The 26,413-nt window shown below is 41.9% G+C and overlaps 1 protein-coding gene across 1 annotated transcript in view; it reads right to left on the bottom strand.

The window, feature by feature from the left end:
• Window positions 1–26,413, bottom strand: part of ralgapa2 (Ral GTPase activating protein catalytic subunit alpha 2) — a 63,861-nt gene that overhangs the window by 24,353 nt on the left and 13,095 nt on the right. The window contains exons 16-31 of the mRNA XM_034859159.1: window positions 26,284–26,382; window positions 25,637–25,792; window positions 21,572–21,700; window positions 19,572–19,700; window positions 19,158–19,216; window positions 17,670–17,778; window positions 15,834–15,944; window positions 15,495–15,563; window positions 15,104–15,241; window positions 12,638–12,815; window positions 10,331–11,168; window positions 9,588–9,659; window positions 8,729–8,852; window positions 8,466–8,621; window positions 5,697–5,855; window positions 4,242–4,369 (exon numbers count right to left, since the gene is read on the bottom strand). Of these exons, the coding sequence (XP_034715050.1) occupies window positions 4,242–4,369; window positions 5,697–5,855; window positions 8,466–8,621; window positions 8,729–8,852; window positions 9,588–9,659; window positions 10,331–11,168; window positions 12,638–12,815; window positions 15,104–15,241; window positions 15,495–15,563; window positions 15,834–15,944; window positions 17,670–17,778; window positions 19,158–19,216; window positions 19,572–19,700; window positions 21,572–21,700; window positions 25,637–25,792; window positions 26,284–26,382 (2,654 nt within the window). The remainder of the gene's footprint in view (window positions 1–4,241; window positions 4,370–5,696; window positions 5,856–8,465; window positions 8,622–8,728; window positions 8,853–9,587; window positions 9,660–10,330; window positions 11,169–12,637; window positions 12,816–15,103; window positions 15,242–15,494; window positions 15,564–15,833; window positions 15,945–17,669; window positions 17,779–19,157; window positions 19,217–19,571; window positions 19,701–21,571; window positions 21,701–25,636; window positions 25,793–26,283; window positions 26,383–26,413) is intronic.

Raw genomic sequence — 26,413 nt, 5'->3', positions numbered from 1 at the left:
AGTGATCTGAACACATCGGACATTGTCGTGAGTCCTGGCAGGAACAGCTGGTCAGCTTGAGAGAAGGGTGGGAGGGGGTAGGGATAAGGAGGGGGAAAGAGATGGAAGGCAGTGCGCTACACTGATAATGGGATTAGGTTAAAACATTCAGTGGGGGAGAGGCCCCTCCTCTCTTTGTAGCGCCCCAAATACTGCATAAACTCTCAACTGCTATTAAAGCCAAGGCCAGCCTCCGCCCAAAACCACCATGGCCAACTCCAAGCAGGGGCACTTCAACTCAGGGATGGCCCCTAAACCAACCACCTACCCACACAACAACAGCCAACTGCCTCCAAGTAAAAGGTGTGTATCAAGTCCAGATCCAGATACACTACTAGACAGTTAACATACATTGCACAACAGGTCAAGGTGATTTCTTAAGCTTCCCTTTAAGAATTTATCTGTATATTAAAATTTACCTGAAACATTTTTATAAAACCTTTCAGTTGGCCAGTCCTGTTTTCCATAAACAGGAAGTTGGCTAGTTATATTTATAAAAGCTCAGACCATTACATGAAACCAACATAAAGTGAATAGCTTGGCGTCTCACTGTGTCCAGTCAAGCGCTGTGTTCCACAGTGATATAGACTGCTGAGTATTATCTATGAGACTGCAGACAGTTATGGCACAACAGCTGGCAAATTAGACCTATCAACGATGCTAAATAATTCATGTGAGACAACACTAACATGGCAGATCCTATTCATGACATCCTATCATGCATACAAGCGCACTTTCATCTATGCTAGGTGAGGAATCTTACAGTACACAAAAGAACCAACTGCTGTTAGACAAAGACACAGTGAGAGTGGGACAATAACTTGCTCAGAAGGGGTGTGAGAATATGTCATTGCCAATGCAGTGACTGTAATAATTATGATGGTGCCTAGGGGGGTGGCAGCAACAGCACACAAAGGAGTGCATAGAGGATTTCCAATATATTATGTTTTCAGTACACATCCATACATCCAAGTGATGTACATCTCGTGTTGGTATTCAGGGGAGCTGGGGGACTGTAGATATGCTCACGCAAGACTGTAAAGGAACAGGACAGACTTCAGCACATTTTCTGGGTTCCACTGAAAGGATCAAGCCTCCCTCTCTTCTTTCTACTACTGCACGCACATGCACACGCACACGCACACACACACACACACCTAAAAGCCTGTCTCGCATGACTGGCGATGGGCAGAAACAGATTATGGTTATTGATCGCTGCCTGGAGATAGATCTGTGTGTGTGTGTGTGTGTGTGTGTGTTTATGTGTGTCAGAGCAGATGATGGGGACTAAAGGCAGTGTGCAAAAACTATTGATTCTGTCCAGTAGAAAGGCTATGTCTCTGAATCAGGGTCAGTTTTGCACTGTCTCACCTATTAGAATCTTGCCGTCTCCAAAACACACACACACACACGCAGACAGTTTTTACCCTTAACAATACCCCCATCACAAAGAGTGATGGACGGCACATCAAACTCAAGTGCTTGTTGAAAAGAGAAATGAATCCCTGCTTCTGGATGAAGACATTATTTTAAAGTGACATGATGAAGGATCTACTTCATACAGTAAATGGCAGAAGACAGCAAAGCCATTCAGTAACAGGCTACATTCCGGTGACAAACTCAACAAATGTCCCACAATGTGTGCATACAGCAAGTACCATTAATAGAGAAACATTTACTTATTTCTGTTTTGTTGATGATGATGGTTTTATAAAAACTTAAGTTGCAACATTATTCTCAAGTCTTCAAAAAGGCCGCTGTGAATGGTGGTCTAGTTGCAGACAATACACTTAGAACACATAAAGCCAGACCAGCTGCATTTTCCATCACACATATAAATAATAGATGATACATTATGAGTTGTCTGTGAGAGGATAGGATGTCTATGAGCCCATGGTCGTGTCTTGACAGAAGACATTGACACAAATTCTAACTGACAACTAGAGCTGGACCCCGAACAAGACAACAATTACTTTTTTCCAAGATTTCCAAAATCCTCATAGTTCCGAGATGGAGAAAAAGGAGAGAGGAGGAGACAAAGGATGTGATGAGGAGAAAGAAATAAAGATAGCAAGGAGGGGGTCTATCTGAAAATGTTGCTGGTGGTCATTTTTCAATATCAAATCCTATTAGCCTGAGAGATCCTGTGAACATTGCGGCAGACTGCTGGAGTCCTCTCGAGCCTTGTGACAGAGCGAGAGAGGGGGTCGCAGCGCCATACTGGCCTTTTATCTGGACACACAGGGGTCATATAGCTTCTCTTTGAAGAAATATTCAACTAATTACCTTGGAGAGTGGCCTCACAGGAAGTGAGCAGACTGTGGATTGTTAAAGCATTGTGAAGGGGTAAACTAAGGATGAGGATTTTCCATCTTGGACAAAAAAAAATACACATCTCAAAAAGAAATTGTTGGGTCATTGTTCCAACCTGTGAAAGATAAAGAGCCGCATAACCTGAGAAGATGGAAGAAAGATGACTGGAGAGGGAAAAGTGCAAAAGGTTAGTATAATACAACAGCAAATCCATTGATGAAAGCACATACGAGTAACTCCATCTGCCACTCAAGTCTTTCATTTTGGTCTATGCCAGTAATGGACGATGTGTCACTTGTGTCTCACATTGTAAGATGTGGCATTTGCGCTGCATTCTTATAGTGACATAAATATGGGGAAAATTAGTTCCCAACTGGAAAAGTTCACAAAGCATTAACATTGTATGCCTCAGAGGAGGTCTGCACTGTCTGAGTGCCCTTATAGTTAATTCATACATTGCCTCTGTCCTCAAGCTATCAACATAGGCAGACAAACAGTTGAAAAAACAGACCTGCAGACACTCATGCTGGCAGTGTGCTCTGCCTGGCACGTTCATCCATCTCCTCTCTTGGAGTGGAGTATGTTAGGCCTGGCAGCCTATCAGTGCCAGAACTCCAGAGACAGCGCTTATCTCCTCTCATAGATCATGCCATTGTGCTGTCTGCTCCTCTGCTAAGGAATGCCAGGTAAGGCTTTTGTGGCCCGGCACAGGCCCAGTACTGTTCCACCCACCACCCACCCCCTGAGGCTCACTGGCACTGTCAGAGTCACACTGGGCTAATTCACTTGGCGTCGGGTAACAGACATCTGTCACTCAGGATTCCCCTGGGGACACACAGACAAGGCCTGATATAGGGGTGAGGGGCCAGTGGATGTGATGCACTGTGAAACGCATACATGCAGACACATACTTACACACACCCAACTGTAAACAACATACACAGGGTGTGTTGTAAGGTGATTGACAATCTAAATCCCTTTCTTGTAAATGTCTATGATAAAAGGACTTCATAATTATTCAAAAACAACAACTTTTAAAATTTGTCAGTCTTTTACAATAGAAACTATTCTTCCACCCAAATAAACCTCCTTGGGGGAGGTTTCTATAGCAACCGCCGGAAGGACAGCGTGGTTCTGGTGAGGCGGTGCTGTACATGCTGTCTGAGGAGGAGCGGGGCGTTAAGAGAGATCAGGTTTCCCCCTCTAGGGGCCATCCTAACTCTGTCCCCCATCTCACCCCCCAACGCTGTGCTCCTGGCATTCACATGCTAATTCATCTCCATTGGTGATTACACTCCCTTTAAACCAACTGACAACTACAGCTGGAGTCAGGCTCTTAACAGCACACTGTTGGATGGATGGGTGGAGGGATGAGAGCAAGTATGTGCATGTGTGCGCTTGGGTCTGTATGCCCTTGTATGCATTTGTTGAGGGTGCTCTTATTTTGCCTCTCCTTGTGCTCCATAAAACGATAGTGATGGATGACGACACTTATCTGTGCTACTACCCAAAACATCCCCACACAACCTCCCATGCTGCTCCAGGCTGTGAAACAGCCCCGGCCTAATAGCTGTATGTAAATCAGCCAGCCCATAAAGATCAGTGTCAGCACTCAGCTGTGTACGTTGGCTGACGTGACAAGCACGCCACATGTCTCAATGAATTTACCCAAATGGACCACTGGTAGTAATGAAAATGTAAGGTCTGCGGTGTTATACATGGAATGAAATCATCATAAAAATGTATGATCATAAGCTTAATGGTCTCTCAGCTGGATGGGTAATCAAAGGTTGATTTAAAAAAATAAAAAATAAATTGCATTCCTCTGATGAGCCAACGCTGTATAGTGAACAGTAAATGAAACAGAAGGTATGAGGAGTAAAGGATACAAGCTCTGGTAGAGAGTCAGCCGGGACTTAACAGCTTTGCTGGCGTTGATACAGGTGGCCCGCACCAAACTTGGCAGCAGCATCCCAGTGATGATGGCGCCATTAAACAGAGGCCCGAAAAAAGGAACCTGGAGAAGTTAAGACAGAAAAAATAAAGAAAAAAGGACAACGTGAGGCATCAAAACTTGACACATTGATCCAAAGTTTTGTCAGTGTCCTATTATTGTATATGTCTCAAAAAATGAAAAAGGGTTGATTAAAAATATTTTTGTTACTTTTTTTGGAACTGTACTGTTTTTAACTGTTTCTCCATCTGTTTAGGGCAAGGGTTCAAGTTGAAATTGGATTTTTACCTAACTTTGCATGACAACTGCACATATCTAATGTGAATCAATGTTAGGCAAATGCAATTAAAATAACAATCAATACTAAACAATGCCCTCATATTGAGCTAACAAACAAATACAAAGGAGCAATATGCATTTTAGCGGCAGTGTGTGAGTGTGTGTGGGTACACGCGTCTGTCCATGCATATTGGAAGCGGCCCCTTAATCACTGAGGCTCAATGGTCGTTGACCTGGAAGTTGACGTAAATGTCAAGTCTCCAAAAGGTCCTGCTGTCTTCAACTTTGTAGTTCTGCTCGTATAATAACCAGTGAAATTATACAATATGCAATTTGGATTTGAACCAGAAATAAAACAGACTAATAATTCACATGCTAAAGAACTGGTGTAACACTGTGTAAACTAACAGGAACCTAAGTAGATTGATTTACAGGTTGTTGAAAGTGGAGGCATTTAAAGCTGCTGAAATTTGAGAGAGAGAAAAAAGAAGAAAGAAATCAGCGGCTTGCATGGGGTCCCATCTGGGCTTAAGCTATTGACACCCTCTGCTGGGTTGAAGCTAGAATATGTATGGCCTAAGTTATTATTAGAAAATGTACCATTAATCAAGCATACTACAATGTACTGCAAGTCACAAGTAGCTTATGGCATTGCTTGGTAGCTAAACCGTACCATAACATTATAAGGAGATAGGATATATAAGATATAATTTTATCTGCAATCGTGGTTGTTCAACGATGAAGACAACCCTTTACGAGAGACCCCATTGGGACCAGAAAATTACATATTGTACGTTTAACAGTGGGGAATAAAAACATATTATGGACAAATTGTTTTTAGCTGAATAATGTTCATATTAAAATATATTGTAGATATATCTGAACATCTGAAGGCAGCAATTTTAGAAATTTCACGATCCTCAGGAAGGCCACACATCCGAGTGCAGTACCAGAGTAGTTGTGCCTGAAAACTAAGATACTTCCTCATGCAAGTATAAAGGGAAAGGACTTACTTCAAAAAAAAAAATAAAGCAATAAAAGTAACTTTCGATGAGTTTATCTTGTTTTTGTAAACGTATAGGCTTAACATCCACTGACTGCAGTGGATTACCTGTGGTTTCTTCATGATCTGGATGAAATACATGTGGTTCTTCATTGGGTAGATGATAATCAGCACGTCTCCAAAGTCAGTTGGGATGATGCCACGTCTGTAGTCCCTGGTGTGCTCTGACCACACTATGTGCACCTCGTCATTTCCCAGGTGACGCAGCTGCCAAACAAACGAAATCAGTCTAATCAAGTGCCTGGTGAGTGAAGGTAATTTTCATCCCTATGGTGATGTTGACAAGAACACATATTTAGTGAAATAGGGCATGCCACTGGGTTTATCCAGTCGGCCCACACTTCTTGAAGGCTACAGAGTGAACTGAGGTGTAAGAAGTACAGTGTGTAGAAGGGGATAATACAACATAATTTACTGATGAAAGATCAGTAGAGGCTCCATAAATAAAGTGCTGTAACTGTCTTTTTCACTTAATACAGCAATATTTTATTTAATGTTTTATACTGTAATAAGCTTTGTTGTTGTATCGTTAAGATAAAACATAATTGCAGCTGGTGCAAGAGCATCGTACAAGCTTATACCTAAATCACAAACATTTAAAACAAACCAACAAAAACAAACAAAGGGCTCTGGTTTTGACTCTTTTTATAGCCTTTTCATTACAAATTCAAATTGCAAACACAAAATGAACAAAATGAGCATTTTAAAACCAAATAATTCAAATCCAATTGACTTTCCCCATCAGAGATTAAATTGCTTCCCATTTCCACTCTATTCACAAACCCAAATGAAACTGGGCAGGACAAGAAGGTCTACTTAAATGACAGGAAATTGGCCAATGCTAGTTTGAAATAGGTAAACAGCTTTCCTCCTTCCCAAAGTAAAATAAAGGGACATAGCCATATTATATTACACAGTAAATATCACTTATTAGCTGGTAGCCCTGTGATGTTTTCTGGGGTATCATGGACACTGAAAAGTGAGCCTCTACTCAGAAGAAAACATGTGCCAGTGTACTGTGGGCCTAATGAGCCATTAAGAAACATGCCCTTGCCACCAAAAATGCAAATAGCACATTCTATTATAAGCCCTTAATTATGGTAATACGGTAATCTTAAACAAATCCACGACATGCTGATTACTGGAGCCCGCCAGTTCAGTCTGTCTGTCCAAGGATCAGCAGGTACCAGCCAGGTCAGTCACTGGGACAATTTCAGAAAGGAATGTTGAATATGCATTTGCGGTAGACAATCAACACTGGGATGTTAATTTGGGTTAAGATATTAGCATTTGGATGAGCTTAATCACAAGTTTAATGAGGATGCTTATGCTCTAGTCAATCATCTTTTGCACCAATCCATTTACGCCCTTGTTAATCACATCCAAATGTTTGAGACTTCTTTCATAAAATGTGATTCAAGTCAAAGGCTCTTGTCCAATTAGCCCTTGTTGACCGCCCACAAAGCCTACATTGAGATAGCAGACTAGAGGACCCCAGAACACAAGAGGCTTCCTATGAAAACAACCTAGAGCATCTCTCTCTCTCTCTCTCTCTCTCTCTCTCTCTCAGCATGCACTGCCCTAAAACCCACAATTGGATTGAGGAATTCATGGTTTTCCCTCTTTTCTTTTTGGTTTAGTTGTTTGTTTTTTTCCCCCCTCCATCGTCTTCAAACAGGCAATCTGCCCAGCGAGAGTTCCCCTATCCGTCACTCCCCCCACAGTATGCCTCTATGGTTACAGCCAGTAAAGTGGGTGACTGCTGGACTAAAAGTGTTATTTTTAAATTGAAAGGGATATTTCCTAGTTGCAGACAGACAAAGCTCGTTTCTCAATCCAATTCTTCATACCACTTTCTTTCTGCCCTGATATCATTTTCTAATGCATCTATGCATGCAGCCAGCCAGCCAATTTTTGTACAGCCTGTGGCTTGTGGAGGTCTATGCAAAAGCATGAGCAATTACAGAGGTTCCCAATAAAATGGTAGGAAGAAGAGTGGCAGCAGACTCCACTCTGGGCATAGCCACCCCTCCAGCGCCTCACTCTGGCCAACCCAAGTCAAAATCTTTATTCAGGCTAACTAATTTTTGCGGTCACTAAACAGGTTCAGAATGGGTTTGAAATGAGTAGGGGGTTATTTTGTGAGAGGGGGAAGATCTGTGGAGGACTGGAGGGGGGTTGGATATGAGGAGAGCCTGATGAATTTCCCTTCTCAGCAGGGTACTGTATGAGAAGATTGGCAGCACGGGCAGGGGCCTTGTGGCTCATTTCTTCGTGCTAACTGCTACTGGTGCACTACAGCTCAGAATCCCACTGCAGAACCCAATCGATCGCTCCTGTGGCGGCAGCAGGAATTGGATAAAAGGATCCTGCCGGCATCCGGCCGGCGCCTGCCCTAGCAGGGAGAGCTAATGGCTGAATCCAGGCCCTGGTCACAGCACACAGGGAGGGGGGCTAGCAGAATCATAGTCATTACTGCAGCGGCACATGCCCTCTCTTCACTCACGCGCCTGCAACTCTCTACTCCTCAGGCCTGCCTGGCCAGGGTCACTAATCAATGCCCGCACTCTGGAGTCACACCTCCTGATCACAGCTTAACACAGAGCTGAAGGCTACAACAACATTCTGCTATGAGCAGGCATTACTGTGTAGCCATTTCACTGCATCAAACAGGCAAGCCGTATTTTCTCCTTATTCCTGGCATACTCTGGATTTAGGGTGTGCAATTTATACATGTTACGATAATCAAAAAGTGACGGACAGGCAGAAACTGTCAAAAGTTATAACAGGCTAAAAACAGATACAGGACCTTTTTACCTTTTTGGTGAGGGAGTCATCAGAATCAGACGGCATACGAGTGGAGACGTGGAAGATGGCTTCCACAGTGGAGGTAGCATAATAAGGAGCCGTTAGACCTGTGCTGCCATTCCTCTGGAGGCCACCCATAAATCCGCAGTGTGTGGCCAGATCCACCTGAGGGATACATGGACAGTTTAGTGTGCATTGCGCATTGTGTGCATATTTCAGCTGCATCTGTGGACACAGAGGGTGTGTTGCTTTGAGGTTGTGGTTTTTGGTACCTCCCATCCAAGTCCAGAAACAAAGTCTTCATAGGCCTGGCTGCCTGCACTGTTCGACAAGATGGAGCACTTGTCCTCTTGGCCCTCTCCAATGTAGAACACAGCAATCTTGTGTGTCTCTCGACTACAGAAAAAAAAAACATATAGTAGACGATATTGAAAGAACAACAACACAGCAGCCAATTTTATAAACACAATGGAACTTGAACTACTCACTGCTCTACCCACTTCAGATGAAAATGCTTTGAAACGCAAATCCAATGAGTCAAAAACACTACAGTGCACCTTGCTTATCAAGGTTAATTTTGTGTGTGTAAGTGTAAGATGTCAAATAACATCAGGAGAACAGAATGTGAAAAAAACACATTTGTCTGCAATTCTTTTTCAAATCTCTCCAGCTCTAACATGATTTAAAAAAAGATGGCAGCAAATGCCCCCATCTACTTTCCCTGTTGCCATGGCAGTAAATCATGCTGAGGTAGATTTAGGGCACTTTGCATGCTTGTGCACAGGTTGTTATGGCCCAGCAAAGTCTGGCCATCTGGGGGAATGAAGTCCAGTCCTAAGGGAAATCTTTAATAAGCTCCTATCATTAGCAATGTGTGGTGTACTAATTGATTGGACTAAGAGAGACATGGTAAGAGAAAGACCGCAAGAGTGACAATGGGAGACTTCGATGGCTGTGATCAACAGGAGATGGTACAAATTAGAAAGATCATTGGAGAGGAAGAGAGGAAGGAGGCAATATAATCTGTTTGGAGTAAGTGTATGATTTATAACCTGTGTTAATTTCACTTATGTTGAAACAAGGTGCTACAGCAACATAACCTTTCACATGGAATTTTTAAAAAGGTATTACCACTTCCTGGAATCCAAGTTCTTCAATTCCCTTAACAGTTTGAAGTTTTTCTTCAACAAATGGAAACTTTTCCTGTTTGACAAAAACAGTGTCGATTAAACCTCAAAACTTCAACTCTTTTTTTAACACACAATTCAGAAAACTGTCCTGCTGGAAACAATGCCATTTGAGAAAGTGGTATAATCTACTAGCCAATTTCCAAAGAAAAAACTGTTTCTAACCAAAGTTTTGTTTTGCAGACAAGATTAACAACAGCAAAAAGGCACAGGTGCAAACAGCAATCTCCTAGCTGTGTGCACGTTGTACCATCACCATTAAGAGGTGTAAGCTTTTAATTTACGGGGTAGCACGGAAAAGATATAGCTCTGAAAGGTAGACCTCAGTGAAAACAGCTGGGCACTCTTATCCTGTGGAGAGGAGATTAAGACACTCTAGACTTCACAGTGCTTTTAACTTTGCCTTCTCTCTTTGAGTAACGAGCCAACATCAGTTACTTTGAGAATCAAGGAAGTAACTTGGGTTGAAAAATGGGGTTGACTGCAGAGGTTATTTTGTCCGTCATACTGGTTACATGTAAGATGTAGGTGTGCAGACTAAATGATAAAGAAATATGTTGAGAGACAAATAAGAACAGAACCCCGTATGACTTCCTACAACCCCACTTTCCTCTGTTTTTCTCTTTCTTCTTCTACAACAGTGCAAAGCAGACCAGTGACTGTAGGCAATTTCACTTGGTAGAGTACCTGCGGTCCCAGGAGTTCATGCCAAGGTCATTAAGCAGCAGCCGGCAGAAGTAGAAAGGAGCTTTTGGTTCCTGGTGGGAAGGTTCCTTCTGGCAGGCTGCCCGAAAACTTACATCAGCATCCCACCTCCTTACTTGCTCTTCCTCCTGCTGAGTCTGACGCAGAATGGCCTCTAGGATGGCGCTCTCTTGCTCTAGGTTCATGCCATGGGGTGAGGGGGCTGGCTGGTTGAGCCTGAGTTGTGGCTGGGGCAGGCATTCTGGGCTGCTTTGGCCTAGGTCCTCCAAAAGTGTATTCAAAATATCTATCTCTTCCTCCTCACAGCAGTCAGAGAGGGAGTCCAATACGGAGCATTGATTTTTGTATGGTCCCTTTGTTGGAGAGTTGGGCTGGTTTCTGCTGTGAGCAACAGTAGTAGAAGTAGTAGAAAGATGGCGATCAACTGCATTAAAAACTCCCGCATTTAGAGAGTCTTCCTGTGTTGTGCAATAGAGGATTGCACCATCCCACGAGTATTTGCCCGAGATGTCCCGGACGATTACACGCACTTGGGAGGAAGGTTTAGGGGGCTGTCCAACAGTGGGGGTCTCTGCCGGGATCTGCAGGTAGGACACTAGCGTGCTGTCATTGAAGACAAACAGCTGCAGGTTGGGACTTTTGAAGACCTCGGAAGACAGCTCGGATGACTCCACATACGGGTTGTCGTGGTTCTCACTCACAAGGCTATGGAGAAGGGCTGGGCCACCGCTCAGCGGATGATGGCCCAGATGGTTCACCAGGTGTGTCATGATCATTCGTGCCGTCAGGGGAATCAGCTCCATGTTCCGGCGTCGCTTTTCTGGTGGAAGCAAGAGGGTCGAGAGACAAAAATACTGAGACATCTCTGATGGAAAACACGTTAGTAAGTGTAAAACATGCTCATGGTTCAAGATACTGATGGGTTTAGAATAAGGCTGCACATGGGTATATCTTTTATAATATATTCAATGCACACTTTGCTAACCATATTTCAAAAGCCCTACATTTGTGTGTCGACATGCTATCATCTCTGTTAGCTCTTTTTTATACAAGCCAAATCTCATTTATGAATACTAATAGGGGTAGTTTATTCATTTCTCACAATAGCTTGGCCAGCACACCTAAGTAGGTAGCATCTAATCATGAGAGACAACTTTGAAAAGCCCATTGAGTCTTCTTACAATGGACATGTGTTGAGACTGGCTGAGTGCTAATGAGAATCACCATCTTTACAGGCTGCTTAATAGGACTCTACTTAGTGAATTGCATTTATGTAAATGCACAGGTTTGTACTCCCAACTGAAAGGCATGCCATGCTTTATTCTGCAGTGATGTAGGAAAAACAAGAAGATGCACTCTTGCATTGTGACAGTGCTATCAATACCATCATCCCCCATCAAAGTGTAGAAAGCTCTTTAGAAAGCAGGACAAGCTGCATTAGAGATGCACTAGCCCTTTGATGTGACTTGATCAATATGAGGTGGGGACATGAATATAACTAGGTCGGCACTCTTTGGTTTGCCCTTTTGATAGTGTTTTGTTATTTCTAGTAAGAATCTGTGCAGCTGTGCCCCAGAAAGCAGAGGTGTGGTGAAATGTTTCCAGGCAAAAACTACTGTTCAAATGTCTTACATTGTTTCAGTAGACTGCACTTTGTGTTTAGGCTCTAAGGACTTTTCAGAAGTTGAGGACATGAGGGGGAGAGAGAGAGAGTGAGTGAGTGTGAGAGAGAGAGAGAGAGAGAGAGAGAGAGAGAGAGAGAGAGAGAGAGAGAGAGAGAGAAATACATTGCCTAATGGAATCACAAGGTCACAAAAAGAAAAAAGAAAAATTCACATTTTTATTCGAACCCCATAATGGGTCTTCTCTCTAGGGCTAAGTACTAATGCGAACATTCCATTCCCTGTGATGGTTGATTTCCTTTTCATACTTTTAATAAGATATTGACATTTAATGGAAAGGCTCCAAATGGATAGTTTGCTTTTCCCTGTAATATTTTTAGGATTTTATTTTATTTATTTATTAATTTATTTTTTTTTGGGGGGGGGGGATGTGTGTCCCTGTGGTCTGTCAGAAGCACAGTAGGATCTGAAAAAAGTGATCAGAGATAGTCATCTAGTGATAAGATAGGATGTGACAGCTTACAGCAAACTGAGTTTTTACTACACATAATTACGTACATGCACAAATACTATGTATTCTGTCATTGTCATTTTATCTGCCAGGCCATTGGAATCTTTCACACAGAAAATGTTAAAAAGGGGCATCAGGAAGGCTCAATGTCGTTACCCTCAGCTACGGTGAGCAGGTTGCCGAAGTCAGTGGTGGTTGTCTGGGAGTGTAGTGGCTCGAAGCTCTTAACCTGACCCAACAAGAGGTCATAGTCAGTGGACAAATCTGACAGGCTGAGGAGGTAGTGGCTCTGTTGGGTGTGCAGGTTGGAGCCGGACACACAGCAGTGAAGCACCTGAGGAACAGTAGAGAAAGGGTAGTACTGGTGATTCAGATTTAGTGTGCCAAGGTAGTTTTTCTACAGAATGACAGTTATAGGCACTTTGATGTGTAAAGACATCATCCTGTTAGATTTGGTGGTGTCTGGTGAGACAATGCACAGTGACACTCCTGCAGGCCTGCTCTTGGTTTACATTATCCAGTAGCATATAAAAAGAGGAATACATGGTCCATTTACATCATAAGACCAAGAGGGTCTTTATTGCCACTAATCCATTTCTCCTGTGATGTGTGAGTGTATCGATCTACATAACAGATGGCAGAGCCTTCGTTGGCAGAGCTAGATAAGGCGCACTGGGGGCAGTTGATCACAACCATAGACAGGTTTACACTGTTTGATTTAATTAAGACTTTATCCTTGTGCTTAGCTCCTACCACAAACACGCACACACACAAACATGCACACAGACACACAGACAGACAAGACAGATCCACACGTATTACTCTATAATCTGAGTGGATGGAAGGTGCTGCATGTGGGCAGGCAAAACATATCCCTAATGTATGTATATGAGAGGGCTTCTCATTCAGAGTAGAGAAACTTGGGTAAAGCCATGCGAAGGCTAATCCCATTCAGTGCACAGATACGCTCAAACTTGGCTGAGAGACGCTCTGAGAGGCAGGCTATCCCTGCCATCTGAAACAGTATTGTGTGCGCAATGTAGACAGTATGTGGATGATTCTACCAAGCAGTCCTCTGGGTGCATGGGGGAGGGACTGGAGGCTTGAAACTGAAAAGACCTGAACCAAACAGCTGTTACACCAAAGCCCCAAAGAGCTTCCTCTGTGGAGAGGTGGAGAGACAGAAAGGGAGGGGGAAAACCCGCAGCTGTGCTTGACAACTAAGTGACTGCACTTTGCATAGCAACAGTTCCTGGAAGGTAACATACAGTTCAGTGCAGACTGTAGTTAGGGCACATATTGTGCATTCAAAAATCCACCTATGGGTAGACATAAATCAAATAATTAAAACACACACACACACACACACACACACACACACACACACACACACACACACAGCAGCTGGTTACCGAGAAAGGTTGAGGGAGCAGATGGAGAAGCTTGAGTCGGACTCCAGTGAACCAATGACGTCTAACGCAATGTTACTTCACATCGATCTGCATGCTGTTAGTCACCAATAACTCACTTTTCTTTTTACCTCAGGACAAATAGCCACAACAACAAACTTTTCATTAGCTGTGTTGTGCTCGTGTTTGGTGGCTTAGGATTTAACTTTTTAAGTATAAAAACTGTAATTAAAGGAAGGTGAAGCATGAAAAATAAATGGACACGCACCGCTACCTTGTCAGTGACACTTGCCAGTGATGGAATAAACGAGTGATGTTTTCTATTAGGGAAGCTATTCTCTGTTTGCATAGAGAATAAATAGCAGCCATGGTATCCGTTGAAATGTAAAAAAGTTTCACTGTTGATATTGCATTAATATTGTCACACCTTGTGATGCCTTGCTTAATATATTATTTCCAATTAAACCCAGAAGGGCCATGCCTTTGTGTGGTGATAGACAACCAATCATGTCAAATTGTCTTTGCTTTCATAGCAGCTGCAGTCGCTCTCATATTAAGACATATTCCATTCAAATCTCCAGGACAAGCGTTTATAGCCTGAGCTTATCAAGTGGACAAAGGGTCCTGTTTGAATAATTGCACCATTTCTTATCAGGGGTGACATCCTTACAAAGATCTGCCGTTGACCGCATCTGCCCAGACAGGAGGGAATGAATAATACCTCATTCATTTGTGTCTGAAGCTTGGCCCTCATCCTCAGGGTCAAATCATAAATAAAAGGGTTAGAGGGACAAATCCAGAGAACTACCTTGAATACTGCATATGTTGCCTGTTTTATACAAATGTAGTATATACTACTACAAAGCAAGTTGTAAGGGTTTCCTGCATATGACAAATGCCAACCGCATGTGTCAGCTATGGCTTGTGCCTCTATGCTGTTGTGCCACTATAATGTTCAATGAGGCGGAGTCATGAGGTCACGGTGTAGGTGAGTCTAATTAAAGTGGCAATCCCATTCTGTGGGGTGGGGGTGGAGCAGTCAGAGCTGAAGTTGTTGTGTCAGTGGGCTAAGTAACGCTTTGTAACACTATGTATGTTTCAGAAGATATTAGAAAGCATTCAGAAGTAAAAGAGTGGCCATTATCCAGGTGTGATTGTTGTAACTGAAACTTTTAGCTTTTTCCTAATCCCAGCTGCCTTTGAGGCTACACACCCTGTAGATGTAGTCCAACAGCGGGGCCTTGTGAGATGTGCGGTCCTCCAGGGAAGGCATGGTGATGGGCTCAAGCAGCAGTCTCAGGGGAACAGCCATGCACCAGTCCAACAGGCAGAGCAGCAGTGACACCATCAACTGGGAAACAAGAAATATATTTGGTCAACAAACTACAAAGCAACATTATATTTATACAGCAAACAGATCTAGGCAGTTCCTGAGAAACAACAGGTAATAGAGGAGAACAGCAAAGACAGAAAATACAGATGTAAAGAGAGGAAAAGAAAACAAATCACTTAAGCAGAAACATTCCTCTGCAAATGCACCATTCCAACATGATAGATCAAGGGCCTTTAGATCTCAGCCTGGTCTCCCCCTTTCCAACATGTACCTTTTTGTCTGCTTCCACTGTTGAGTGCTCTGCGCTAGGCAACAAAAAGGCTATTGTAGCCACAAAGATCTGTGTTGGGACAAAACAAGGAAAAAGATAATTGGATGACACACTCCTATTCATCAGCTGAGTCAGGCCTGTGTGCTAAAATGGATGTGATGCCACGGGATGTAGAGTATGCATATGCATGAGTAATGACTAATGTAAGACTTGCATTTAAAAGCTTAACTGACTTGATAGAAATCTTTCAGTCAATTTTCTTACTTATAATAATATGTTCTCACAGGCCCCTAATGGCAACTGGAAATTGAACTGTGTGTGTGTGTGTGTGTGTATCACCTCAATTATTTTCTTAGGCAGAGTGGGCTCCAACCTCTGGAGATGTTCCCAGTGAGAGATGAGCAGCTGAAACACGTCACATGCCACTTGAGCCACTGCCTTGTTTCCAAACTGGACAAACAAACAAATAAGGGCAAGAACTAGTCAACAATGCAAAGAATTTGGCTCCTTTTATATAAAGAAAGCATTAACAAAGAGAACATTCTGATGATTAACCAGTATTCTCCTGTTATACATGTAATTTATGGCTATTATTATATATTTATGGAGCAGACTTTTATTTCAACTGCTTGGACATTGTTGCTGTGACACACTGCACATTTACTCTGTGAGCAATACAACAACAACTCAGTGAAGATATCCTTGGTTCAATGTTTTGCAGTCACTGGCCATGATAAGATTTGTTGCTTACTTGTTTAACTAATAATGTGATTGTTATCGAGAGCAGCTACCTTGTTCCAAGATTAAGAGAAAAGGTGCTTAGAAAAATCCTAATCTCAGAGGCAATTCTCAACATTGGTGCTAGCCGGCCACCTATTTATAATCTAAGCAATGTAAAAAAAAAAAAAGGAGGCATTAACAAATTATTATAAAGCACACAGTGAACTTTATAACAAACACAAATTAATTAATACCGGAGCCTCTTACATTGCTCACAATCTGTTAATACAGAATCAAATGTTATTAAATGTATCATCCTGAAAGTAACACTGATCATTTTGATCATCATGATTACATGTCACCTTTTTGGATTTGTGTGACCAAAATACCAAAACTCCAAAAAAGCAGAGAGACATTGCTGGTTGAAGAAGATAGGGACACACTGACTGTAACACAATTCAGTGTAATTTCCATTAAATTTAGTTTTTCACTTACTGGGCATGTAATCAGCGTAATTTCATTTCCACTTCAAACTATGGCTCATTTTCTCCAGACTCATTGCAGGAACGAATTGAGCTGTTGACAATTTTCTTTCAAATGTGGATTTCTTTAGTGATTTGAAATTCTTTGTGGAGAAATAGAATTTCCCATTTCTTCTAGCTGAATGCCTCTCAACATGTAACAAGGGCAGACAATGTGGAGAGTGCAGAAATGGCCGAACACAAAAAGAGGCCCTGAGAGTTCAGCACCTGCTTTTAGAAAAGAGACTCTCAGTGCCACTCTTCCCCCTAGATCCCCCACCCAGCCTGTACACTCTATTTTGGGGCTGTGTGTCAAGTTGTACAGGGAGTGATTACTGCTCCATTAGAGAAGGGAAAGGGGGGGGGGGGGGTTGCGCGAGCAGGAAGCTGGGAGATGTAGCTGCTTAAATTGGGCCACATCTACTGAGAGCGAGCAGCCTGGAAATTACGCCACCGCCTCAAACCCTTTTCCATGACCCCCCCCCCCCCCCCAAACACACACACAAAAAACAGCCAACACTGGTTCTGTGCATCTCTTCACTCAGGGAGAAAAGAGGGCTCTTCCAAAATATGCCCATGACTCACATCACTGCACGTTTTATTCTCACACTTTCTGTCCACTCACTATGTTGAAATTGTCCTGAAGTCCATTTATGTAATCAACTATCATTTCTGTTTGAGATAAACACTATAGGGCTCGTGTGGTACAACCATAGACTGTATATTTAACGGTCTATAGGTACAATAACAAAAAAAGACATACATGCATACATTTGTTTAAAAACACTGGATAACAGTTATGTATTCTATTCAGAATGTTTGCCACAGTTACCATTGTCAACATCGCCGATGATGCGATTGTTTTCCATAAATCATATTGTGCACATAATTTAGCAGATATCAAAATGTGCAAAGCTTCCAGAGGGTCACTGACCTTCAGTGTTACTCCCAGAACATTGATGGCATCTTTCACCTGGTGATGGATGTTATTCTGCATGAGCTCCTCACACACCCACAACCCGAGACTGCACACAGCAATGCATCTAAATGACAGAAGAAGTAAAAATATATTTTTGGTTAATGGGCTTTAATATACATTTTTCACTGCAGACATGTTGACATGGCATAGTAGGAAAAGCCCTGGTGTATTCAAAACCATTGATGATGGCTGCATTCCACTTATGACAGGCCCTGGTATTGTGCATGCCGACTCACTGAAATAGCTTCCTGTGACACTTGATGGAATTGAGCCATCGTTAAGGTTATCAATTTCAGCTGTAATGATAGTGAATGGTTGTTAGCTGGCTGGGGGCTGACCATGGATGTGTCCGCGGACCGGGGCTTCTGTCAGCTCTCATCCCAGCTGAAGCCTTGCAGCGCCGGGAGACTGAGGCAGAAGACAGGGGTGTGCTAGCTAGCTAAATTACCATTAGATTTGTCGTCTATATATACAGTTAACGTTACTGATGAATGTGGGGTTAGCTAGCCCAGAGTTGTTAACCAAGGTCCAAACAATCATACTAAAAATAAGTGAGGGTGTTGAACGGTGTGGTAACCTTACGTCACCCACTAAGAATTACATTAGCATTAGCTACTTGTTAACAAGCACCTTTACAGTAGGCACCAAAGCACTTTTCCTTTTTGTTCCTTCCACAGCTTGGGAGCGGACTTGTTACCATTATTCTTATGTCTCATTTCAACAAGTTAATGAACCACTGAAACGATTTTGGAAACATCTTTTAAGGTACAATAGAATCTTTGGTGTATGATTGATCATTGTTGAAATCAATCAATATCAATAAATAAGGTATTTGTTGTATTACTGTGTTGCAAACTGGGATGTAACCAAGACAAAACGATGCCATGTTGCAGAAAAAATGTTGTTTTACGTTTACTGAGGGCCAGTGCAGTCTTGTGGGTCTGCTCCATAGACAGCTAAAGAAATGGACCAACAGATCCCGTTGTTCTGGACGGAGACCAGTGAAGAATATTAGAAGCACTTTTCCTGTTATGGCTGAGCGTTAGTGCGCAGTCTCCAACAGAGCATTGTAAAATACAGCTCTGGCTGTCTTGAGCATGCGTGTGTAGGGTGTCGACTATCAGTTCTATTTGGTCAGTGTTTTCTTCCTTTCATTCCAATTTCGGTTCTGTCGGTCACCAAAACCGGGGACTGTCCCCGGAAACCGGGGATGTCTGGTCACCCTATCCTAACAGCTCGTTTGAGCAAATTTGCCTGGCATCCAGGCTAGGCTTTGATAGCATTGCACAGAATTTCTTATATTAATAAATGCTCTGTATAATTTAGCTTTTTACTTGTAATTATACATAGACACATGTATGTAAAAACACATTTACATCAAACTAATAAATAGACGATATAACCCAAGAAAAAAATAAGCATCACTAATATTGCCGATCATACCTGGCCCCTTCACAATGTTCCTTTGTTGCCGTCTCTAGCAGGATGTTAACCAGATAATCCTGAAAAGCAAAGAAAACATGCTAAATTCACTACATGTTCTCAAATGATAATCTAGGTCATTCCCACCATTTCATATTTGTAAGGATATGATGCCATTAATTGTAGTATAAGAGACAAACAAATGTAAAAGTAAAAACCTCAGGCCACTTATGTAGGCTATGGCAAAAGCTCTGCACGGAGCCTCCGCAGAAGCATAAATCCTGCTTTAAGATCCTATAATGTTTACATTTTTTGACAAATGTGTGAAACTCTTTGACTGAAGGTTACTAATTCACTAACAATTTACAGTGAGCAGCTTTTGCATTTAAATGTTATTCCATGATATATCCAATATGGCACATGTTGACTATTTACCTTGATATCCTCATTGCCTAAAATGATATCATCAGAACCAGGCACACTCTGCAGTACAGGAATCTGGAGGTAAAGATTGGGGAAACACACGAGGGAGCCCAGTATTGTCTGAGCTTCCATCCTTGGAGCCTGGAAGAGACGGGAAAAAACAAGCTATCATTCATTACCTAAAGCTACATGAAAACAACCCACTTCCAGGAAAGATGAAGGCTGCTATCCGGGGAAAAAGGATTGGAGGTCTCTAGCAGAATTAATTGCATCTTTATTCATGATTCTGCTTATGCTCTACAGAATCTCTTGACACATGGTAGGCGTTGGACAACAAAATTACTGATTAAATGTGCCATGGATACAGCTCTAAAGCAGATTGTACATCTGAAATTATAGAACCTGGCAACCAATACAGTAAGAAATAACAAATAAAAGGCCCTTGTAAACTGTTCTTGACATATAACAGTTTAGAAAAGTAAGAGATGGTCAACTCTGACTTGCCCAAATTTAAATCTGTGCACTCCGGCAACCCGTTATTTTTCTTGTCTGTCAACATAGCATCTAGTAATTGTTGCAAATCTAGCCACAGTCATGCAAAATGTTTGCGTCATAAGACTGTGTTCATGTGAACAATACACAGTTCCATAATACTGTGTATTAAACTTGAGACAATCATCTGTTTGCATTTCTTTCATGGCAGAGGCAACATTGCCTACTGTTTTTCAAAAGACCACAATTACTCAGAACCAGTGTTGGGCAAATTACTTTTAAAAAGTAATTAGTTACAGTTACTATTTACTTCTTCCAAAAAGTAACTAAATTAGATACTCAGTTACAAATTATAAAAGTAACTATATACTTCAGAAAGTAACTAATGAGTTACTTTCAAGTAAATCTTTAAATGTGACCCACCTTCACCCCTCTTTAATGGAACTTAAAATACATGTGCATGTTGCATTATTTATGATAAATCTGAATATTAAATTGAAATGGACACCTAATTCAATACATTATTAGCAGAAACTGTACACAAATCTAAACTCTGTTAATGTTGCTGTGGGACAACGTGATACTAGCCACCAATCAAATTCATGTATGTAGATATTATTTCTAGTGGATCAATACAAATAACATAGATGTTTTCGAATTTTTTATATTTATTGACCCTCAACAGGCCATAACTGGGAAAAATTAATTAATGCTTGTTGAGCACTATAGCAAAAATAAGTACTGCCTACCAACCAAGGAAGAAAAAAAGTAGTTGCCTCTTGGCTTAGAGACCTAGTTGGTCTGATGAAAAAAACAGCTTCAATTATAGTAACGCGCCGCATTTTTTGGCACTAACAATAACCGCGGTATTAAGATGGGAAGAGTAATCGATTAGATTACTCGTTACTGAAAAAAGTAACGCCGTTAATCCCATCACTGCTGAGAACACATGTTGGTTTCCACAATCAATCAAACGTGACTGAGAGTTAATATCACACTTTGAATGTTATGCCTTTATGCATTATTTAAAACATTTTCAGTTAAAACTGACTAATTGCTGACATTTGTTTTAGGTGTAATTAATTTCTCTTTGCTACTCAAAAGACATCAGCCGTAAGCCTTTGAGTAAAAGATGTGTGCATTTAAATCAATAATAATAATAATAATAATAATAATAACTACTGACAAACAATTCAATTTTTCAATGTCGAATAGCTGCAAAATGTTGTTAAACTATTACAGGGGAATGTGTTATTCATAGAACTATCACTTATGAGTGAGGGAGTGAGTGAATGAAACAGACAGTTACTGAAGACCATCCGGTATGAGGAGAATTTCTGTTTTGCATTTTGTTGCGTCTTTAAAAACAAGTTCTAAAACATTTTCAGTGACATTCCTGAAAACTTTTTAAATATGTGTAACATTTAACAACTTTTTCTAGTTCTTGAAACATATAGATTCCAGTTTGATTCATATGTTAAATCTGAATGTGAGAAGTGTGTGTGTGTGTGTGTGTGTACCTCTGAGGAGTCAGAGCTGAGAACGTGGGCTGCAGCAGTGATGAAATCTCCAACAAGCATGGTGAAGCCGGGCAGACCGAGGAAGAAGAAACGAGGAGAGCAGGAACGAATGATGGTGTTCAAAACATCCTGATGATAAGCATGCACATAGACAAATGTTAATTGTCAGTAGACAAGCCATCATTTTCATATTGATAATTATGTTATTAGCTAACAACAACTGACATGATACCGGAATAAACCACTATCATCTATCAGAACCAAAACTGAGTATCTTAGCACTTCTTCACAGTCAGATGGATTTTGGTATGAGCACATGGTCTTGTTAGTGTAGGTGGAGAGAAGCAGAAATATTTGGTAAAAGGGCAACCATGTGAGAGATATGGCAGTGAGAAAGCTTTTTCCTACACATTTTAAGTGTGTTGAGAAAAGTAAGGCATTTAACAGTACATGTCACTAAAAGACAGAAAAAAGAAGAGAGTGAGAGAGAGAAAGAGAGGGGCAGCAGATGGATTGTTCACAGAGGATAAGAGAAAGAACTAAAGACCTCAACTTGTGATTCCCATGTACATACACACAAGCAAACCTATAATTAAAACAAGAGACAAGGTATTGTTTTGCAGACCTTCAGGCGGCTCAGTGGCAGATGGGTGCTCTTTCAACATTCACATATGCTGTACTGCAGAGGGCTCTGCACAAAGTGCTTAAGTATGTACAGTATAAAACCATGTGAGAAAAAAAATGTAGAGAGCTCTTGACAGGTTTTCCATTCAACATTTAGGTAAATGGTTTTATTTACTATTCATTGAAAAAAGAAATAAAAACAAACCAAAAACATATTGGCATGAGAATGCATTACCTCAGTAAGGCAGAAAGACTGATTCTCTCTTATCTGAAACATGCGTGTGCATACTTGTGTACAAAGGCAAGGTCCAGGCCAGAAACACCTGCCGTCTTGGCCATAAACTTGTGTAAATCGGACAGTTCAAACATCAGGGCACCTTAGTAAACATGCATGCACACAATTTCTCTCGCTCTGTCTCTCTCTCAGTCACTCACACTCACACACACACACACACACACACACACATCTATCTATCTATCTAGGACATTAATCACCTGAAGCTTTGGTAAACAGGGAATGCAAGTGGACAAAAGAGGAATAGAATAAACATTCAGAGGCAATCCAACATGATGCACTGCATGTGGAAAATTGGTGGAAAGAGCTTTAGGATTGAGGGCCCATTTTACCCTCATTTTGTTGGTAATTGACCTCTGAAGCATAATGTGCAGTGCAGAAAGAGGTAATTAGCATGCAACAAACTGTTGCTTGATTGCCTGAAATGAGCATTTTAGAGGAAGCCACAAAGGTAGAATACAAAGTGTTTTCTATTGTATGTAGAGGAAACCTGATTTGAGGTGTGTGCATAGAAATAGGAATTGAGCCCCACATGTGGCTCTGTGTTGGCAGTAGGAATGGCCCCTGCATCAACAAAAGGTGCATTAATGTAACTCTGAATAGAGCCACCTCAGGCCTTTTCATTTGGCCTCATCTCGAGGAAAACACGCTCAATCCACCTGCTGGCACCTGAGGTGACAGGGTTCAGTCTAGTATTACTCATCGGAAAGTGTTTCTCTCATTTACTAAACATGGACATTTCCAGTTTAATTTGGGCCAGATCTCCTGTTCAACACCACTATCATCACTAGGAATATCTGGAGCTGTTTCTTTCACAAGCTGTTAAGAGCAGATATAACCCACCTGCATAACTACAAGGTGAGAGGTTTAATCAACAGCCATGTCTGTGGTTTAGGGATCAACTGTCCCAATTCAATCTGGCAATATGTAAATTATACAAGACCTCTTTTTTGCAGTGAGAAGATGAACTTAAGTTGAGGAGGAGCTAGTTTTGGTCTGAAAGCCCAGGTGTGAAAAACTGCCTGTCCCCTTGTACCTAACATGTTAAGCGGCAAGATTAACTGGTGTTTTAAGAGTAAAAAAATGGCTTACAAGTCTTTTTTTAGCCTATGCTTAATGAATTGATATACAAAAATCTTTATTTGTGTGCACCACTATACTTTACAAAATATGTTGTTGTCTATTGCAGTCCAGACAGTAGACCTAATGGATAGATTTCTGATACTGTGCTATGGCCATGCCTTTGTGAGACCAGTGACCAGAGGATGACAACGAGGACAATAGCCCTGATCTTGGTACTGTCAGATGGAAGGTGAATCCCTTAAAAAGGAACTGTCATTTTTCTCTAAGCAGAGTTCAATTTAATGTTGATGATTTAAACTTTGACCCCTCTGTTTGAGCTATCAATCCCTCACGAGTTTGATAGCTTGAGTTAAAATATTTTAAAATCACAGAGATTTGAAATAACACAAATTCTGCGGTGCGTAATTTGCACCAGTTGCGTTGCCTGCCGCGAGAGTCTTTGCATTGACATTGTATGTAATTTGTGTAATTTGGCCAACAAACAGTACAAGGCGTTTTTCACACCACATCAGGTGTTGCGGCAAAAACAGCAGTAGTGTATTAAGGCTGCGGTGGTGGGGACTGCACGGGATGCCGAAAAGAAACGCAGCGGCCCTTTGCCAAAAGTTGAAACAGACTCAACTTATTGAGAACCACAACCCGTATCACTCTGCGGTGGCGAATTACGTTATATACCATCACCACAAACGGGCCATTTAAGCGACACTCCTATAGTGCTTCACAAGCCTGCACTAATCGCCGCAACGCCTGCATTGAATGCAGCCTCAAATACGGCCATTTCAGGCACATTTCATGACTTGAAAAACAGGTAGTTAAAAGAAATTGTGCAACCTGCAAGCTAGTGTATTTTGAGATACAAAAGTACAGTACATAACGTTTGAAAAACCATCCTGTACTGAGGGCTAAATTAATCATGTAAGCTAATACAGTATAATATACAGTATATGATGGATTTGAAAAAGTGTTTTTTTTCCCCCCTTTTTTGGATGGGGTGGGGGTTGCGGCTGAAGGCAGAGAGGAAGGAGGAGGGGACGAGTAAGAGCCACTTTCTTATGTTAAGCAGGCGTGCGGCTGTCCTCTATTGTGTGGCGTGAGGACTCTTTTCTCCGGCCAATTTGAGCATGCTTCAGTGGCCAGCCTGGCTCTGGCCCCCCCGATGCATTATACAGAGCCACAACAAAAGCTAGAGAATGTTGCCTTGTCCCTCAATGTGCCCCACCCCCCCCCATTGCTCTGCTCTACTCTACACTACACTACGTTCCCCAGGCTCCCCTCCCGCTCCTTCACATACTTGCATTCAGACAGACAGGCAGGCAGGCCAGCCTACTCTGGGCCCCTCACAGACGTGTCAGTCTAACAGAGCGCGACAGACGTCAATCCTTAATTAATCACGTATACGCGGCAGGGGCTCAAAACATTATTTAACGACATGGAAAACATTCTAATAAGCTTGTCGCACTGCCAAGGCGCAACAGAAACCAAGCCAGGAGGGCATATATACACACACAAACACTTCATCCAAAACACACCCCAACCACACACACTTTCATCCCGTCCTTTGTTTTGTTTTTTTTGGGGGGGGGGAATCCATTATTCTCCCCTCAGCTTCGTCTGGAAGGAATGGAGCTAGGCCAGATTTAACTACAAGGAAGGGTGTGGCTAAAAGAGGTGGAAGATGCCAAAACACAGAGGTATTCTTCATCACCACTAGTTGGAACGCTGTGTTCAAAATCACAAGCTCAAAAAAAGCCTAAACAATCTTAAATTGCACGCAACTATGGACCCCTGTCTTATATCCTGTCAGTTACAGACGCCTGAGGCTCAACTGGCACTGGACACATATTAGATGACAAGCCAAGGGCTACCCTAACAGGTGAATAGGAATCACTGAGTCAGATCACACAAGAAATGGAGATGGCAAATTGGGAACTACAAACCATAGTTTTCCAGTTTTTTTAATAGGGCCATTGCAAGTACATCACATGAGTTTGACTGGTCCGCCATCTAGTGGTGAAAAAAGCACAATTTGCAGCCATACTGCAGGTGCCACCTGCTGGCTGTACCTGGTCTTTGCTGGTGATGCCCTTGTGCATGATATGGTAGAGGTGCACCAAGAAATCACTGTTGGGGAACACATCCTGGTGCCTGGTCATCATCTCACAGATGAGCTTGTAGGCCTGCAGCTTGCCAGCTTTGTACTCAGCTGGAAGCATGGTGGCCTGAGAGAGAGAGAGAGAGAGAGAGAGAGAGAGAGAGAGAGAGAGAGAGAGAGAGAGAGAGAGAGAGAGAGAGAGAGAGAGAGAGAGAGAGAGGCTGAGGTCAGTATTATAATGAGGATCTGAAGACTTTGACATATATTATGTTGCAGGGTTGGTAGGAGAGGTTAATCAGTTTTGTCCATTTTTTTCTTCCATGGTGCAAACCTGTCACCATGGGAATCAGTGACCACAGTCGCTGTTTTCCATCAATGGAGCAACCTATAAATTTGAAGTTTGACTTTAATATGCAGCATTCTTCTTTTTATGTTTTTTTCTAAAACAGTATGATTAGATACTGCTAATTTAATGTGTGTTTAGCTGCATACCTACTAAACTATAACAAATTTTCAATATAACCCTCAGTTTCCTGGTAGTTTTTTTTGCACATTTAGTTATATGCCTCAAAGTATTTATTTAATGTGACTGTTGGTCTCTGGATGTGTTCTTGGTACCCTAAAGAGCCAGGAGGCCAGCATTCGAAGAGGAGGGATGAAGGTGGGCTGGGGAGGAGAAGACTGGTTGTCCACACTGATCCCAAGATTGTCCCGGATCTGTAAGCACACGTTCACTTTTGGTAAATAC

Source organism: Etheostoma cragini, chromosome 20 (assembly GCF_013103735.1).
Source record: "Etheostoma cragini isolate CJK2018 chromosome 20, CSU_Ecrag_1.0, whole genome shotgun sequence".
Lineage (NCBI taxonomy): Eukaryota > Metazoa > Chordata > Actinopteri > Perciformes > Percidae > Etheostoma > Etheostoma cragini.
This window is presented reverse-complemented; position numbering and strand designations above follow the sequence as displayed.